The sequence below is a fragment of the Penicillium subrubescens genome (assembly GCF_028828155.1).
Source record: "Penicillium subrubescens strain IBT 31985 chromosome Unknown utg000005l_segment0_segment0, whole genome shotgun sequence".
Classification (NCBI taxonomy): Eukaryota; Fungi; Ascomycota; class Eurotiomycetes; order Eurotiales; family Aspergillaceae; genus Penicillium; species Penicillium subrubescens.
The window spans coordinates 1,208,632-1,224,295 of NW_026643155.1; the positions used below are offsets into that span (position 1 = coordinate 1,208,632).

The 15,664-nt window shown below is 50.1% G+C and overlaps 7 protein-coding genes across 7 annotated transcripts; 2 read left to right on the forward strand and 5 right to left on the reverse strand.

Annotated features, from left to right (window-relative positions):
* Window positions 1-294: 294 nt before the first annotated feature.
* Window positions 295-2,321, forward strand: N7473_006930 (heat shock factor family protein; the record flags this gene model as incomplete). Its single annotated transcript, XM_057152870.1, has 6 exons — window positions 295-617; window positions 691-789; window positions 841-908; window positions 971-1,314; window positions 1,366-1,435; window positions 1,498-2,321. The coding sequence occupies 6 exons, from the start codon at window positions 295-297 to the stop codon at window positions 2,319-2,321; spliced, it is 1,728 nt and encodes a 575-aa protein (XP_057007208.1).
* Window positions 2,322-3,264: 943 nt separating this feature from the next.
* Window positions 3,265-4,048, reverse strand: N7473_006931 (DUF3245 domain-containing protein; the record flags this gene model as incomplete). Its single annotated transcript, XM_057152871.1, has 2 exons — window positions 3,265-3,772; window positions 3,867-4,048. 2 exons carry the CDS (start codon window positions 4,046-4,048, stop codon window positions 3,265-3,267), a joined length of 690 nt encoding a protein of 229 aa, XP_057007209.1.
* Window positions 4,049-4,243: 195 nt separating this feature from the next.
* On the reverse strand, window positions 4,244-8,503 carry N7473_006932 (uncharacterized protein; the record flags this gene model as incomplete). The annotated part of the gene is made up of 3 exons (XM_057152872.1): window positions 4,244-4,512; window positions 4,604-7,810; window positions 7,871-8,503. The coding sequence occupies 3 exons, from the start codon at window positions 8,501-8,503 to the stop codon at window positions 4,297-4,299; spliced, it is 4,056 nt and encodes a 1,351-aa protein (XP_057007210.1). The 3' UTR covers window positions 4,244-4,296.
* Window positions 8,504-9,019: 516 nt separating this feature from the next.
* Window positions 9,020-9,793, reverse strand: N7473_006933 (oxidoreductase-like domain-containing protein; the record flags this gene model as incomplete). Its single annotated transcript, XM_057152873.1, has 1 exon — window positions 9,020-9,793. The coding sequence occupies one exon, from the start codon at window positions 9,791-9,793 to the stop codon at window positions 9,020-9,022; it is 774 nt and encodes a 257-aa protein (XP_057007211.1).
* Window positions 9,794-9,947: 154 nt separating this feature from the next.
* On the forward strand, window positions 9,948-11,894 carry N7473_006934 (uncharacterized protein; the record flags this gene model as incomplete). The annotated part of the gene is made up of 1 exon (XM_057152874.1): window positions 9,948-11,894. The coding sequence occupies one exon, from the start codon at window positions 9,948-9,950 to the stop codon at window positions 11,892-11,894; it is 1,947 nt and encodes a 648-aa protein (XP_057007212.1).
* Window positions 11,895-12,852: 958 nt separating this feature from the next.
* On the reverse strand, window positions 12,853-14,041 carry N7473_006935 (60S ribosomal protein eL13; the record flags this gene model as incomplete). Its single annotated transcript, XM_057152875.1, has 5 exons — window positions 12,853-13,269; window positions 13,367-13,525; window positions 13,679-13,725; window positions 13,853-13,886; window positions 14,039-14,041. 5 exons carry the CDS (start codon window positions 14,039-14,041, stop codon window positions 12,853-12,855), a joined length of 660 nt encoding a protein of 219 aa, XP_057007213.1.
* A 722-nt stretch (window positions 14,042-14,763) lies between these two features.
* On the reverse strand, window positions 14,764-15,384 carry N7473_006936 (uncharacterized protein; the record flags this gene model as incomplete). The annotated part of the gene is made up of 1 exon (XM_057152876.1): window positions 14,764-15,384. The coding sequence occupies one exon, from the start codon at window positions 15,382-15,384 to the stop codon at window positions 14,764-14,766; it is 621 nt and encodes a 206-aa protein (XP_057007214.1).
* Between the last annotated feature and the right edge of the window lie 280 nt (window positions 15,385-15,664).

Genomic DNA, 15,664 nt, shown 5'->3' on the forward strand with positions numbered 1-15,664 from the left:
TCAATTCGCGGGCGCAATGATAGACCAGGTGTCGCTACTTCGGTGTTGATCTGCGCCTCGCTGGCCTTCACGAGCCTTTCCTTCCTATCGCACGTTTCTCCCGCCACGAGCGGGTTTCCAACGGCCAAATCGATCGCGTCCGATTTGCCTTTCACCAACTCCCTCAGCCCCGTTTGTCACCTCGTTCTCCTCACTGAAATTCTATACACCGGCGACGATCGTGGGCTCGTCAGCCGCCGTCATCCTCGTTGTCGCACTGTTTAATCTTCCTCTGGCCTCCCCTTTTCGCCCGTCATGAGTGGTCTCGCCGATCCCCCATCTTCCAGGGCCACTTTCGCCGGGCCTGCAGATGGTTCCGGCAAAACACGAAACCTCCCGGTCCTCTCGCAATCCGCTCAACACTCCCCGGCAGCAATGGAGATCACTCCTCCATCCTCTGTCGCAGTTGGCGGAATTGCCATCCACAGCAGTCCTGATAGCGACCGTACCGGCGCAATCAATACCAATGGCGCCGAAGTCGGAATCACGAGCAATCCCCAAAACTCCGCCGTTGGGGCTGCTGCTGCAGCCCAGCAACCCAAAGTGGTACAAACCGCATTTATCCACAAGCTCTACAAGTACGTCGGCGAGTCTGGGCTGCGGTTTCGAATTATCCCTACAGTTTACGAACATTATCTAACTTTCGCACAGCATGCTTGAGGATTCCAGCATTCAGCATTTGATATCGTGGTCCAGTACCAACGACAGTTTTGTCATGTCACCGACTTCTGAATTCTCCAAAGTCCTAGCGTCAGTTTTCCAGTCATACCGGAGTGGTCTGGGTTGCTAATATCCCACCAGTCAGTATTTCAAGCACACCAATATCTCATCCTTTGTCCGTCAGTTGAACATGTACGGGTTTCACAAAGGTTCGTCGTTCCAGCAAATCAAAACTGAGACAAGAGGCGCATCCGCTAATCCAATCCGGCAGTGAGCGACGTCTTTCATACCGGCTCCCCGGACTCTGCGCTCTGGGAATTCAAACACGGAAATGGCAACTTCAAACGGGGTGATTTGATCGGTCTCCGCGAGATTAAGCGGCGCGCATCTCGACATGCCTTGATTCACCGCGACTCGTTCCCAGGCCACAAGGCTACTGCATCGCAACCGGGCACCCCTGCTGAGCCTGTTCCCGATGCGACGGAAGCCCGGCTTATGAACCTCGAATACAGTCTCCACGACATGCATGCTCGCCTCACTCGTGCGGAAGAAGGTAATGTCGCGTTGAGCTCAAAATGCCAGAACATGGCTGAGGGGCTCGTCAAATGCTACCAAGTATGTCTTCCCGTGGTTGTGGGAGGTTCGCCGACTAATATCCATTTACAGTGGACGCATTCGATCTCCCGCTTTCTACACGGAGTCGTTCCCAACCAGGAGAGCCCTCTATATCGCGACAGTACGAGAATGACCCATCTCCGCTCCCCGACTTCGCAAGCTTGACTAACACGACTCTCCCAGTCTTAAACATGCAAAGAGAGGTTGAGAAGCATCTTGAATCAGTTCGCTCCATGGAAGCTTCTCACGATACTCTTATGCCACCACGCCAACCATTCTTTGGGAACTTGCCAGTCGAATCTGGCCCCCCCTTGTCCCCTCGCCAGTTACCTCAAGACGACAGCCGACGCCCATCTATGATTCGGCCTCCTGTCCCTCCTCACCTTGCTGTGTCCCCTCGTCGCTACGGCTCCATTGGAGGTGCCAATGCGCCTATTCCTAATTACAATCGACTTCAGCCTCCTTCTGAACGTGGCGGCGCTGCTGCTCACCCTCCACCGCAACAACCACAACAAGCGACACCGCATCCTCTTTCCATATCAACTCCTCCCGGGGCCCCGAATCTAGGCCGCCGCCACACATTTGCGGATATTCGGCAAGCCGATTGGCCTCCGACTGGCACTTCTCCTTTCCCTCCAGGAAGCACTGGTGGAGGCGGTGGAAGCAGTGGTCCCTGGCCCTCATCGCCTCATCGAGTACCGACAAGCAGCGAGCAACAAGTTCGGGATGTGCTAGCTCAATATGAGATGGGCGCACCCCGACGTCTCCAAGATCAGTCCCGACATGCCACACCTCCGACTGGGGCCGAGCCATCGCCGTCGATGCTTAGTGTCGATAATGGCTGGACTCTGGGTGGTTCGCGATTCCCCCGTCAAGAATCGTCACTGCCTGCAACTCGCCGCTCGAGCATGGCAAGCAACGTCCATTCCCTACTCAATCCGGCCGATACTGCCGAACGGCCGGACGAAGACCAACAAGAGGATCGGAAACGAAAACGGTTGGAATAGATCTGGTCAGCATTAAATGCAGCATTGGCGGAATTAAATATTGCCGACCAACCCAACATCTCGTCCTTGTCGTATTCCCAGACCATCATCTATCATCTCACACGACTCGGCCATCTCCGAATGATCTTCTGGTCAATCAACTCTCCATATATCCAACCACACTCCTCGGCAACCCGCCTCTTTTTCTTGGACAGCATCTGTATACCTTCCAACACCTACAGCCACACCTCATCTCCATCTCCTTGGGGACAAAAGCTCGACAGCATCCTCGACTCACTTTATCTATCCGATTTCCTATCTTGTGTCTGTAGATGTGTCACTACAACGCCTATTTTCCCCTCATTTCTCTATTTCATTTTACTCTTTTTCTTTCCTCGTCTCTCTCTCCCTCTATCTATCTCTCTCTTTGTCATAATCTTTTTTTCTCTTTTCCTTTGGAAATTTTCACACTGTCGGTGTCCAGTGATGACATGGTTTCTGCTTCTGGGTTCTATACTTCATTCTCGCAGCATATTTTATATACCCTGGTGTCGGACGGAGCAAAGAAAAACATCATGGTGGCATCTAGAACTGTCTGGAATGGAATTTTTGTGTATTCTATAGCCCTGTGCCCACTTAATTCGAGGATGTTTTGCGTAACTTTTGCCCGTTGATTTGATTGGGGAGGATAGGCCCTGTAAGAAGGTGAGCCTCGTAAAATCAGCTGGGATGGACACAGCGATTGCTGCCTGCAGTGGTGCGTTGCAGGAGGATCCCTGGAACTAGGCCTGGTTCGACTGCAAGGGTCAATACACAACCAGGGCTAGACCTTGTGGCAGGGTTGATGCTCAAGCTGCCCTTGGTAGCAGTCCAGACCGACCAAAGTCTCGACCAGGCCAAGAGGAGCCTACTCGAATGAAAGAAGATAAAAGAGAAAAAGGTTTCATATGCAGTGCAACCATATTCACCGTTTCTTCCTCTTCCTCGACCTCTCAGCCAAAAGCTCATCCAAATAACTCGTAGCCTTTTTCCTGCCCTTCGACGGGGCCTGTTTAACATTAACAGGCTCCTCAGTCTCGACCGCCCCATTATCCCCCTTCTCGACTGCATCATCGCCATTGCTATTGCTCGCCGCGGAACCAGCGCCAGAGGCAGTAGCACGAGACTTCTCAACCCCCCTCCTCCTCTTCTTATTCTTCATACCAACCATGGAAACCCTCCCCTCCTCCTCATCATCTTCATCGTCGTCGTTATTAACCCCAGCAGAACCGGAAGGCCCAGTCTTCCCCGCCGTCTGCGATGCGCTAACCTTAGCAGCAGCAGAAGCCTGTTTCTTCTCCGCAGCGGCTTTCATAAATTTATCATAATTCCTGCCCAACAATTGTTTCCGCAACTGATCGTTTGAGCTTAACTCAGTGCGATTCCAACTTCCATCGGCGGCTTTTTCGGGGAGGGGGGCGCCGACGCCGAGACTGGCAACAAATAAATCAGTACCAATTCCGGACAAAACGCTCAAGACAGTTTAAGAGGGGTGTCAGTAAGTTTGAGGGAGGTAGGGCAGCTCACGTCTCAGGAACAGCAGTGAAAATCTCATCTTCTTCTCGTTGAATTTCTTCTTCGGATTTTGTGTTTTCGAGTCCGGAGGTAGTTTTCTCGGGGAGCCAGGATGCGACGAGGCGTTGGCTGCGGGCTAGAGCGACGTTTGCCCTGTTGAGTATTATGTCGGATTCGCTCTTTGATAGAGCCATCCTTATGTTTTTGGTGTTTGTTTGGCCTTGTTAAAGGGGAATGTAAAGTTGGACAGCGTAGTGTTAGGTGTAGCTTGAACTTTTTTGAGCGATAAGATATCAAAGGCGGTGAGGGGGATCTGCATATCGAGGACTATATACAATGTAGACTAGAGGGTATGGAATTAGATCTACTTTGACGGTCTTTGTTTGTATTTTCATTTGGATTCTACGTAGAAGTAGAGAATCTATTGTACATGGTAGACGTTTCACCCTCGACCTGAGTATCTACTAACGTCATGCTCATTCCATGCAGCAGGCGCAGATGTTCTCGCCGGATTACAGTCCCGGTCCAGGATATCTTTGATGGTCTGCTGCAACGTTGCCACGAATTGGTTACGAGTTGAGAAGAAATTTCCCTTTTTCTTCTTTATTTGCAGCATTCGAAAATCGCTTGGGTAGGAATCGAATGTCGTGGTCAAGGCCTGGAATGGAAGTAAGAAACTTAGAATGATGTATGGAATGACCAAATCGGCTCAGATCTGATGCTGATAGAGAGGGGTAGGAGATGCTCACCTCGTTAAGAACGTTGTTCAACTCTACCACATCCTTGATCACTTCATTCGGCGTGGCTGGACTGTCAAACACTTCCACTCCAGTCCGCATCCACGAATCCATGACGATAGAAGAGCGTTGAACTGCCAATTTACCACCGAAAAGACATGCTGCAAGTGGAGTCACGATAGAAGCCTCTTTCAATCCGGTGATACCAGGCGGCGATCCCCACAGGAACTTCTGATTGAAAACGAGCAGAGCTCGTGGCGGCTGTTTACCATTCTTCGTCATGCTCCCTGCGTGCAGCACTGCCTTCTTCTCAGTCTGAGTGAGAAATGTGGTATTATTGTCTGGTTTCGGTGCAGCGAGTCGAGGGTATAGACAATGAAGCAACAACGCTTTGATGAGTGGGACATGATTCGAGTTGACATTCAGTTTGGGCCCGCCAAATCGATTCTCGGGATCTTTGTCAGTCGATAGCCATTTGCTAATGATTTGTGCTTGTTCTAACTGACGCAGGATCTGATTGGCCGTGAGGAACGCCTCTCGATAGACTGGGACATAGACATTCTTCGAGAATGCGAATTTTTGACCGGCTCGCCAGCCAGACTCGTTCCAGACTGAGCGAACTGCTTTGAAAGCATTGATTGTGCTGAAATGATCGCTGGAAGTTTGACCTGCAAACGCAACTTGATCGGCCCATGTCTTTTGGCGTTGCTTATCGTCACTGCCCCGGTAGAAAAAGTTTGTTTCTTCTCCCAGTGTTGCCACTATTAGGAGGGGGTCCAGACACTGGAAAATGGCGCCCAGAACGACCAGCTTGGCAAAGTGTGGCGGTAGTATAGGCATGTGACTGACTAAAGAGCCTAAATTGGTGAGACCCTCCTTGTTGTCCAGCGCTTGCAATTGTTTCAAAGAATCGATAGCCATATCAATGTCGGTAGCTTCTGGAGACTCGATGGCTTGTTGGAGGAACTCATTGATAGGTGTAGCGGGATCGGACAATTTCGCTCGCAGGCAAACAGATTGAAGGTCACTCCGAAGAATTTCGGGAGACTTGGTGATACGTAGGGAGTCGAAGCATTCCTTGTTTCCGAGAAAGAAGTATTCTCCATCTTGGACTCTACCTGCCCGTCCAGCTCGTTGGACGGTGCTTGACTGGCTTGCCCAGCAGCAAGTCATCTGGTGAGATCGAGTCCGAGGGTCGTACATCAGTTGATTCACCTTCCCCGAGTCAATGACATATCTCACGTCGGGGATTGTGAGGGATGCCTCTGCGATATCAGTTGCGAGCAGAATTCTCCGGCAACCTTCAGGAATTTCTTGATCCAATTTAGCCAATTCCTCGGGGAGACTGCTATGCAACTTCAAGACTCTAAATTTGTCTTCATTCGAAAAGTCCAGTTTCAGCATTTCTGCTGCTTGGATGATCTGAGATTCAGCGGCAATAATTTGGCTGAGCCCAGGCAGGAAAACCAAGACGGAACCTGTGTCCGTCGTGCTCAGGAGATGGTGTGTGATGGCAGCAATCAGCCCAGATGGAACAAAAGGGGCATCGTCTACTCGCTTCATGGTAGCGGGACGTGACAAAGAGATTGTCGAGTCTGTTTCTGCCGTAGGTAAAGGCGTATCCAAATCATCGTTAAACTCATCGTTGGTCTCATCGACAGGATCCTCATCAGTAGGTTCCTCATCGACGGGATCTTCTGCAGCGTAGTTACGGTAGTGATGTTGCAGGAACTTGATTGTCGACGGCTCTTTCAAACACCACGTAAGAACATCCTTCTGAAGTGTGTCGGTGATATCATCGAGAATCTCATCCAGATAATGTGATTTCACGTGGAATTGACGACCGGGTATAGAAACATGTGGAGCAGGCAACAGTCCTCCATCGTGTCCCATATTCTGGAAGTAGGAGGCGAAAAGATCCACATCGACCGTTGCACTCATCACCACAATCTTGGGTGTGGGGGTTCCCGCTGCTCGGCAGTTGTCGATGTGTTTTTTCAATAGCAGCATCACAAAATCGATGTCAATGTCGCGAACATGAACTTCATCAAGAATGATGTGGGAGAATGAGTTGAGTAAGTTAGGGTTATCTTGCAAGAGGTTCAAAGCGAGACCGGTGGTGCAGTACGTGATACTACCACCTTTGGCTGGCCGCTTGATTCCAAATCGAATCATGTAACCAACAGTATTGCCAATACTTTCAAGTCTTTCATTGGCGACCCGCTGAGCCAGCAAACGGGCTGCGATACGTCGTGGCTGAATGCAAAGCACATTGCAATAACCTCCAGCGCTCCCCTCGATGGCGTCATTGAGAATCATCTGAGGAACTTGAGTCGATTTTCCAGACCCAGTCTCCGCAACAATGATGCTATACGTGTTGTTCTGAATAAGGTCTAGGACCCTCTCCTTGTGTTCGTTCACGGGTAGACTGCTTGTTGCGGACCGAATAGCCCTCACCTTGGGATCCTTGGACTCGCGAAACTTGCGGAGAGCTTTGGCGAGTTCCTCGGATCTCTTCGTCCTATACACACTTTGTGCATCTGTATCTTTTTGCGATCGTCGATGTTGCTTCTCCCTGATTGTCATGAAAGACCGGAGATTATCACTGGCCTTAATCAAGCTCTGCGTTCCAAAGCGCATTATGTAAAGCAAATCATCATTCACAGTGAGTTTGGTGTGATCTTGCTGTGAGAGTTGCTCCCAAATGCCGGTTTCTTTTAGGTTTGAAATTAAACCTTGGATAGCATCATGCTTTGCATCTCGCTGTTGGTCGTTGCTCGTTAGTACATGAAGTTCCGAGAAAAGCCAATATCGGTTAGACTTTACCTTCGACATCCCATGACCAACAGCCTGCAGGTCCCGCTTGAGACTATGTATCGAGCATACCACAAAACAGGTCATGCCCGCTAATTGATCGCCCGAAAATTCCAAGTCCAGCTGGAGGCACTTCCTCTGCTCCAGACTGTTCAAAATTTGGAGATCATCCTTGCCTAGCTCATCTGAGACGGAGGCAAGCTCTTCAGCAATAGCCTCTTCAGCTGGAGGGGGCTCGTGAGTGGCAGAAGTCTCATCAGTAGGGCGTGAAGGCTCTATAGCCGCAGGCGAGGGCTGTTGATCAGTAGAAGGGACTGCATCTCCTTCGGAAACTAAAGAGTCCCACAATCCCTCTCCCTTTAATTTTGCAATCATGCTCAAAAAGGCGGTTGCTTTCAATTCTTCCTGTTCATCATATCGTTAGGTGAAAGAGAATTACAATTCGTCTGGGCAAAAAGTACTGACCGTGCTAGTGGTTTCGATTTCGCCCCGAACTCGCAGCTTCGTTTCCTCTGCATTGTTCAAACCATTGGGTATGCGCAATTTCAATTTGAATTTCGAATTACCCTTGTCTTTGAACAACTTGAGGTCCCTGGATAGGCGGATGATTTTGCGGTTCCAAAGATGTCTGAAGGTCTTGATATCCTTTCTCGCTGCCGGCGATAAACTTGTTTCAAATTTGTCGATATCATTGTCATTTGCAGAGACTGTGCTATCACTAATTGAAACATCTGCATCGCCAGACTCGACTTGCAAGTCTTCCCCGGAATCTTCGGTGGCATTGGACCTCAATGAACGTGTGTTGAAGAAACTCCGAGCACCGTGAGGAAGGGGCAGAGATTTTCGGGCCCAGATCGCATGTCTCCTGCGCCGATTCCAGTCCAATTGGTCTCTAGACACGGGTATGCTCGTCGTGACCGAGCTTTGCGACGAATTCAAGGTCCGGTGGGTCGCGTATAGGTCTCGACGAAGCCTCGGAGTCGAATTGTGGCGACTAGAGCCCCAGTAGGGAGTATATATGTGTAGATCATCTCGGTGGTGATATGTCGCTTCTTTGAGACGTTGGATGCAATGACATGCGTTCGTTCGGGGCGCCATCTTGCGCAGAGAAAGGGAGGTTCACGGTGGGCTAACGAACCGACGTGCGGGCAATTCGAGGCGCGATAACCGATCCATCTGCGCTCGCTTGGGGAATCCTTGGACTGATCACAATAGCTTGATCTGCATAAATTTTGTCATAGCTCTTCAAAAGACTGACAATGGTCAGCTTGAGGATGTTCGCATTGTGGAAAAAAGAAGGCGAAAGGGAAACCTGCTGCGCGGCGCACGGACTCGGCGGCGTTCAAAGTCCGGGGCAGGCACACGGCTGATAAGAGAAGGCATTCTTAACTTTGAACTTGATATTCTCGATGTCGTACTTTTTAACCACCAATTTATTGTAACAATTAGATGTCATGCAATTGAAGTTGTTAGAATTCATCGCATTCATGGTAATGTTTCTATATACAGTCTATATTCCATTCAAGTCTGATGGTCTATCTTCAACAGTATAGGTACAGCAACGGGGTATAAGAAGCGCGCAAAAGAAGAAGCAAAGCATCCACACATAGAATTTCAAGCCGTAGCTTCCTTCTGATGCTTCACCCGTAACTTTTTCTCCGTCTTCATAAACTCTCGAATGCCAACGGGAATACTGGCAAAGAGATCATCATCTTGATTCGGTGCAGCCCAATTGGTCTCACTGCCGCCACCATCATCGTCCATACTGAGACTAGCCGAGTCAACCTCAGCCCGGGGTTCAGCACGCATATCTGCGGTGCCTTTCTCAGGCCCACCCTTGGCCTTGGCCCTGGCGATTCTAGCAGCCCAATCTTCCATTTCGTCCCCGAAGTCATCCCAGACGCAATGTACGCAGCCGCTCATGCAGCAATTGTCTGGTTCCTCGGGGCGAGGCGGGATTGGTACGCCATTGATTGTTTTCCACATGGATTCTGGTGGTGCTTCACCTGGATTGTATCGAGATTGGCGGCCAGGTCCTGCAAGGCGTGTACCAAAGACAATGGCCATCTTTTCTTGAGGAGTCTTGGGCTTGGGTGCAGCGGCTGGTGCTGCACTCGTTGTACTGCCACTGGATGGCTGAGGAGATGTCAAAATCAAAGAGTAGTAGCCTGACAATGGTTGTGCCTGTGAGGATGAGGCGGTTCCGGATAAGGAACCATTGGTGACATGTGCAGAGGCGGACGGGTCGTGTGCCCGCATGCGCCGGGGCGTCGGAATCAAGGCATATTGACGATATGAGGAGACGGAGGGTACAGTTCGATACGGCGAAGATCCAATACAGACTCTCGTCCTTTGGAACGACTGTTTGCCCGCAGCGAGACACTTCATCGTGTGCGGTCGGGGAGAAGGATGAAGAAACTCGGGCTGCTGCGAGATTAAGTCATAGGTGCAAACACTGCAAACACCGTTGTTTATGCGCCCGCTCCGCAGGCGAGCGCGCAGGCGGGATAATTAAACATTAAAACAACTATATATTCCAACTATGAATTCACCTCCAAAGCGCCGCAGGACGGGCGAGGCCGTGGATTTGTCCATTGGCGTGTCGCAGCCTCCTCCGCTTGGTCGGGAGTTGCGCTCACCACGTCGCGCATCCTTCCAGTCACCCACGAGAGCAAGCTTGGCCAGGTCGCATCCTGAAGTGCTCGAACGCGCTCTCAGCAGGTCACCCAGCAGGCAATCGCCCAGCCGAGACAGTCAAAACAAACAACCTTCCCAAGAGGATGCGAAAAGTGTCGGTCTTCGTGACCGCAAAGCTTTTCGGCCCTCGTTGAATCCGTCGAGTCCTCTAAAAGCACCAAGAACGTCCGCATCGCCAATGCTCATTTCCCCCAGCAGACGACCCAGCGGCATTCAAGCATTTTCAAAACCTCCTCGCCGACTATCTAAGAGAATCTCGGCCGCGGATTTTGTATTTGGCTCGCCAGTTCGCCAACAACCCAAACAACCACCACAACCAGCGCAAGACCTCTCCAATACACCAGAGGGCCAACTAGCATTAGAGCTGGGTACTGCCACCCAGGACGCAGACATGGATCTTGATATGGACACCAATGATCTTGGTGGTGGGATCATGGAGGATGATGATGATTCTCTGGAGCCAGATCTGCCCCCAACACCAACGCAATTAGGTCTGGTAAAAGCACCCGATCGACCGAGGGGGCTTCTTAGCAGCAGTCCAAGTGCAAGGCATGAAAAGCGAATGAAACGGCAAGCTTCAGACATGCTTCAAGGAAGCCCATTGAAAACGCTCAAGTTTCAATCGCCCCCGGAAGAATCACCATACGATGACACGAGTATTACACAAGACAATGTCTCTGCAGCTCTTTTCGAGAAGCACCAGTCCCGAAAGAACCTAGAGGCAGAGTTACGCCGATTAAGAAATGAGGTTGCCGATCTGAGCAAATGGGCGGAGAAGGTCGACTCGGGTATGAATTTGTCAAGTGACACGAACGAGCTTAACAAGTTCTTGAATCTTCTTGTCGAGGAGTCAGCCTACATCAATGAACCAGTGCCTCCGAGGGCTCCAGTGTCAATGTCAGCGCTCCTCTCTACCCTCCTTCCATTTGCTGCGACCCTCCCTCGCCCAACTCCTCAAGCATCTCCAATGCCGACAAACCCATTCGCATTGAAGGAGACATCATATGCACCGTCTTATCTAACTGTGTTTGCTCCCTTGACACTCCGAACAAACACAAGCCGCACGGCTTCAAAGTCAGCTTCCTTGCTGGAAACGCACACATTGACATTTACTGCGCCATCTCCATTCCCATCGTCGCTATACAATGTATCTGTTGTATACGAAACCAACCCAGAAACACAGACCGTGACCTCCGTCTCGGTACCAACGGGCAGCGACAGCAAAAAACGAAGAGTTCCAGAGTCACTCCGACAATGGATCGACTCACGGCTGGAGAATCCACTTCTCGCCCTCGATGTGGCAACTCTATGTTGGGGCATCAACCGATATTGGGAAGCATCAGTAGCCCGGGCACAGCTATGGGCTCGAATCGACAATAACCATGACAATGGCTCTTCTAAGCGTGCTAAAGAGGCGTTTCCTGATTCCCAAGATGGCGTCATCTCAGTCTCCGAGCTTCGACGCCTAGTTCCGCACCTTGAGCGTAGCACCATGGTTGTCAAGGCTGGATCTTCCAGCAATAGCGGCCCTCGGGTGCTTCTCTCAAATGCTTTAGTCATGGACGAGTGGACTGGAGAGCCACAGCTCCAACCTGAACTTAGTGTGTCAACGTCCACTGGTGGAAGCGGATCGAGCAAGAAGATCGATCAGGAGACTAGGAAACTATTCCACGCTTTGCTACGGGAGGCGAAGACGTCTACTGCTGGCGGAAGTATGGCGGGAGGTGTGCATGCGGATGCAATTTTGCGGGCAACTGAGGGTGCAATCGGTGCTTTGTTGGGTAATGCTTGATTATGTTCTATCTTTTTGTTTTTGTTTGGTTTTAGGCAGCGTCGGCGTAAGGAGTGGGTTGGTAGGGAATGCGATTAAGATACCATATTTAACTTGAATGGGGTGGGAGTGATATTGGAAGATCGTGTCAAATATCAAATGCATGTTTTAAGTTTCTCAACTTTACTGGGTTTAATAAACAATAAAGCTTATGACCTATCAACGTTTCTCTTCATCCATCTGTAACTGCCCGGATCAAAATATATACTGGCAACCATTCACCCAGGATCACCGTCAGCAAGGTATGGCAAACCAAGCAACTATATATTTCGCGGGGTACCATACCGCCGATTGGACGTAAGACTCGAATTCTCGAATCTATAGTTTATTTGTGAAGCAAACACCTCTATGCATCCATTTAGACATGGGTTCAATCTACAACCTTAATGATCCAAGTTGAAACTTTTGAAGCCTCTTGTCATTGCGAGGACTATCTGAAATGCTCTAATGAGCCTATCCATGGCATGACGCCTCCATAAGTCCCAAATTCCAATCTTTCACCTCAAGATTGTATCCAAATCTTCTCCTCGCCCCTAAATCCTTGCAGGAAGAAACCTGACACACCCAATACAGAATCCATAGGACCGGTAGGTACATAGTTTCTGTGTTGAATCTTGACCGAACCAGCCCAAAGACCAACACCGGAACCAGAACCAAATAGCCGATCGACGAGAAACAAAAAGAAGGCATTTTTGAGAAAATTGGGCGGTTTTGCATTTCGAGAAGATCTTCCGGGTTCTTTCTTTTTAGAGACAGGAGTAAAAAAAAGGGGGGATAGGGAGGAGGAGAGGTTTAAGAGAGGGATTCAGTTTGAAAGGAGAAAAGGAAGAGAGGCGCCACGCCATGCCACAGTACACTCATCCCCGATCCGAAAACCGACCCGATCATCATCATCAGCACGAGCAGAAAATTAACACATTTATTTCTTGGCAGCCTGCTCCTCCTCAGCCTGGACGCGGGCACGCTTCTCACGCTTGCCGCGGTGGCGGGCCTCGGCGCGGGCGTCACGGAGACGGCGGTAGGCAGCCTCCTCACCCTTGGGGAGGGAGTCGCGCTTGACCTCGGTGACGGCGGCCTCGACGGCGGGGTTGACGATGGGGAAGGAAGCGCCGACGTTCTTGGCGATACCCTCACCGGCCTTGGCGGCCTTGACCTCCTCAGCGGAAGAGTCGAGCTTCTTGAACTGACCGCTCTTGCGGGGGAAGAGGATCAGGCGGGCCTTGTAGTCCTTCAGGCGGGCGACGTTCTCGACAAGGGACTCCTTGGAGTAGTTGGTGCGGCGGTGGTCAACGGAGATACCGACGGTACCGGCGAGCTTCTTGGGGATACCGGCCTCCTAAATTGGGGGAAAAAGAAGATTGGTGAGCGATATATTCTTGCAATTCCATTGCTGGAGGGATCAAATGTCCCAATTGCAAACAAGGTCGATTTACCTTCAGCTCAGCGAGGGTGAAACCACGGCCAGCACGAACACGGCGGTTGTACTTGATGGTAGGGCACCGGACAACGGGACGCAGCTTGTCGACGGGGCGAGGAGCAACGGCGGCGGCCTTGGCGATACGGGCCTCACGACGGCGGTGCTTGCGGCCGGGCTAAAAAGTGTTGAAAAAGCGCATGTTAGTCGACCCAAGTTCTGTCGAGCAAAAAGTTTTTCCCATTCAATGCCGGTCAAATCGGGGAGGAGACGTCGTTCGGCGAGAGAAAAGAGAAAGATTTTTCGGGGAGATGGAATCGGATAGTCGTACCTGGTCGAAGTGCACACGCACACGACGCTGCCAATCCTTGCGGAAGTCTATTGAAAAAATGTTAGCACACCACAATCTTTGATACCTTGAGATTGAAACCTTGATTTCAATCCAACGCCCAAAATTCGAGAAAAATCAAGCGCCGAATTGAAAGACTGTCCGGGGGCCACTCACGGTTCTTCTGGATTTGGTTGTTGTGCTTGATCGCCTATAAATCCCACACACAATTGAATCAGCCCATGAACCTTTCCAACATGTCCAACTGCGGCATCACTTGTCGGAAAATCGAGCAGAGTGATCGCAGAGCATTTCGGTATTCCATAATCATGAATCGCAAAAGGGTATTCGAAGGGAACGCACCATGGTGACGGATGGGGATCGAGCCGGGTGGTGGTCGTCGGAGGGTTGCTGGTCAAGTCTCCCTTCACGGCAGAAACTGAAGTTGCCATTTTTCGTGTGGCCGCTTTCAACACTCACCGCTTCGCTTAGCGAGCCCTAACTAAGCCCGTTCGGGTAATTTGCCAGAACAGGCTGACTCAGCAGGATTGGGACCCGTCCGTCCTCAGGTCCCGTGCACCGGTCCCACTTTAAGACACTACAGTTGATGATGCCTTAGGCCAGTCCAGACCCATGATCATTACAATGGTCACACCACAATGATAGGTAGTATAAGCTTAGCAATATTTTGACACCCCTAAGCGCGCTCATTTTATATTCTTTACGGATACAGAATCACATCATATTTTCAACTAATATCATTACCCTCCTTTCTAATTCCGTTGCTCTGATTAGCCGATTTCCTTATACTCTCTCGCTGTGTAATTGTAATTTGTTGATATAAGTCATAATCTTAATTACAGGTATAATCTTTTCTGAACTAGCTAGCATATAACTAAATTCTGAAGGAGCATAGCAAAGTGCGTTGGAAGTTCGATGACAATTTCATAGTTTTCTATGTTGACTAAAACCTGTTAAACCTAGTCGATGACTTCCCAACAGCCACATCTGCAACCTGAACCGAGCAGAGTTCTGGTATGATAAGGTAATGAAGACCTATTTTTTATTGAAAAAAAATACTCGATTCTCTATCTAGACACATCAACCCCATGCAGGGCATTATGCAGAGTAGCTGACGTGCTATCAACAGGGACACCACACTCTTCTATCTTCGACCTAGAAGCGATGACCTTCCATCGGAGCAGGGTAAAACTGTGCTTTTGAAAGACGAATTTCCCCTTGTCATTCCATGTCGACTCCTTGACTCCCACCTTTTGAGAACCCCACGTGTTGGTATCCCGAATATCATTCTCATCGCCACCAACGCAAAATACTTGAACCGGGCCCTGGATCGCCGGGAGGGATGCCTCCTGTGATTTGGAGTCTGAGATATTCACCACAGCCAGATTGAGATAATCATCATCGCTCAGAGCGGCGGAAACATTCAAAATTGGAATATTCATCGTGCTCGCTAGCCATTCTGGGACAGTTCGACCCGTATAAACCGGACTCCGGACGTGGACTGCCACACTCTGACCGCGCATATAAGTAGAGAAAAGCAGTAAAGGACAGTATGTGGTCTGCTTGAGTACTCCCTGCTCATTTGTCCTCAGGGGGGCAACCACGTTCATGCTCTGCGCGATCGTGGCCATGCCAATATGTTGTGCCTGTCGGATAAACACATTGAGACATAATGCCACTGCTGTCATGTCTGAAACCATCGTAGAGCTCTTCCGCACCCTTTTTTCCTGGAGCTCGGATTGGGTTTCAGATATTCCACTCTTCAAACGAGATCTTGGGTCTGTGAAGGGATTTTGGCTTTGTCACAAAGTGTGGGGAAGGCTTCGTAGTCCATTTCGGTACGCGCCAAATCGATTAGTGCTGCTGTAATCTCTATGGCTCTCTCGGCAGCCTTAGGGCTGGGGGCATTGGGGTAGTGTCTAGTTAGGTACGGAAATAGAAAAGAGATAGTTTTTTTGGCCCAATTTG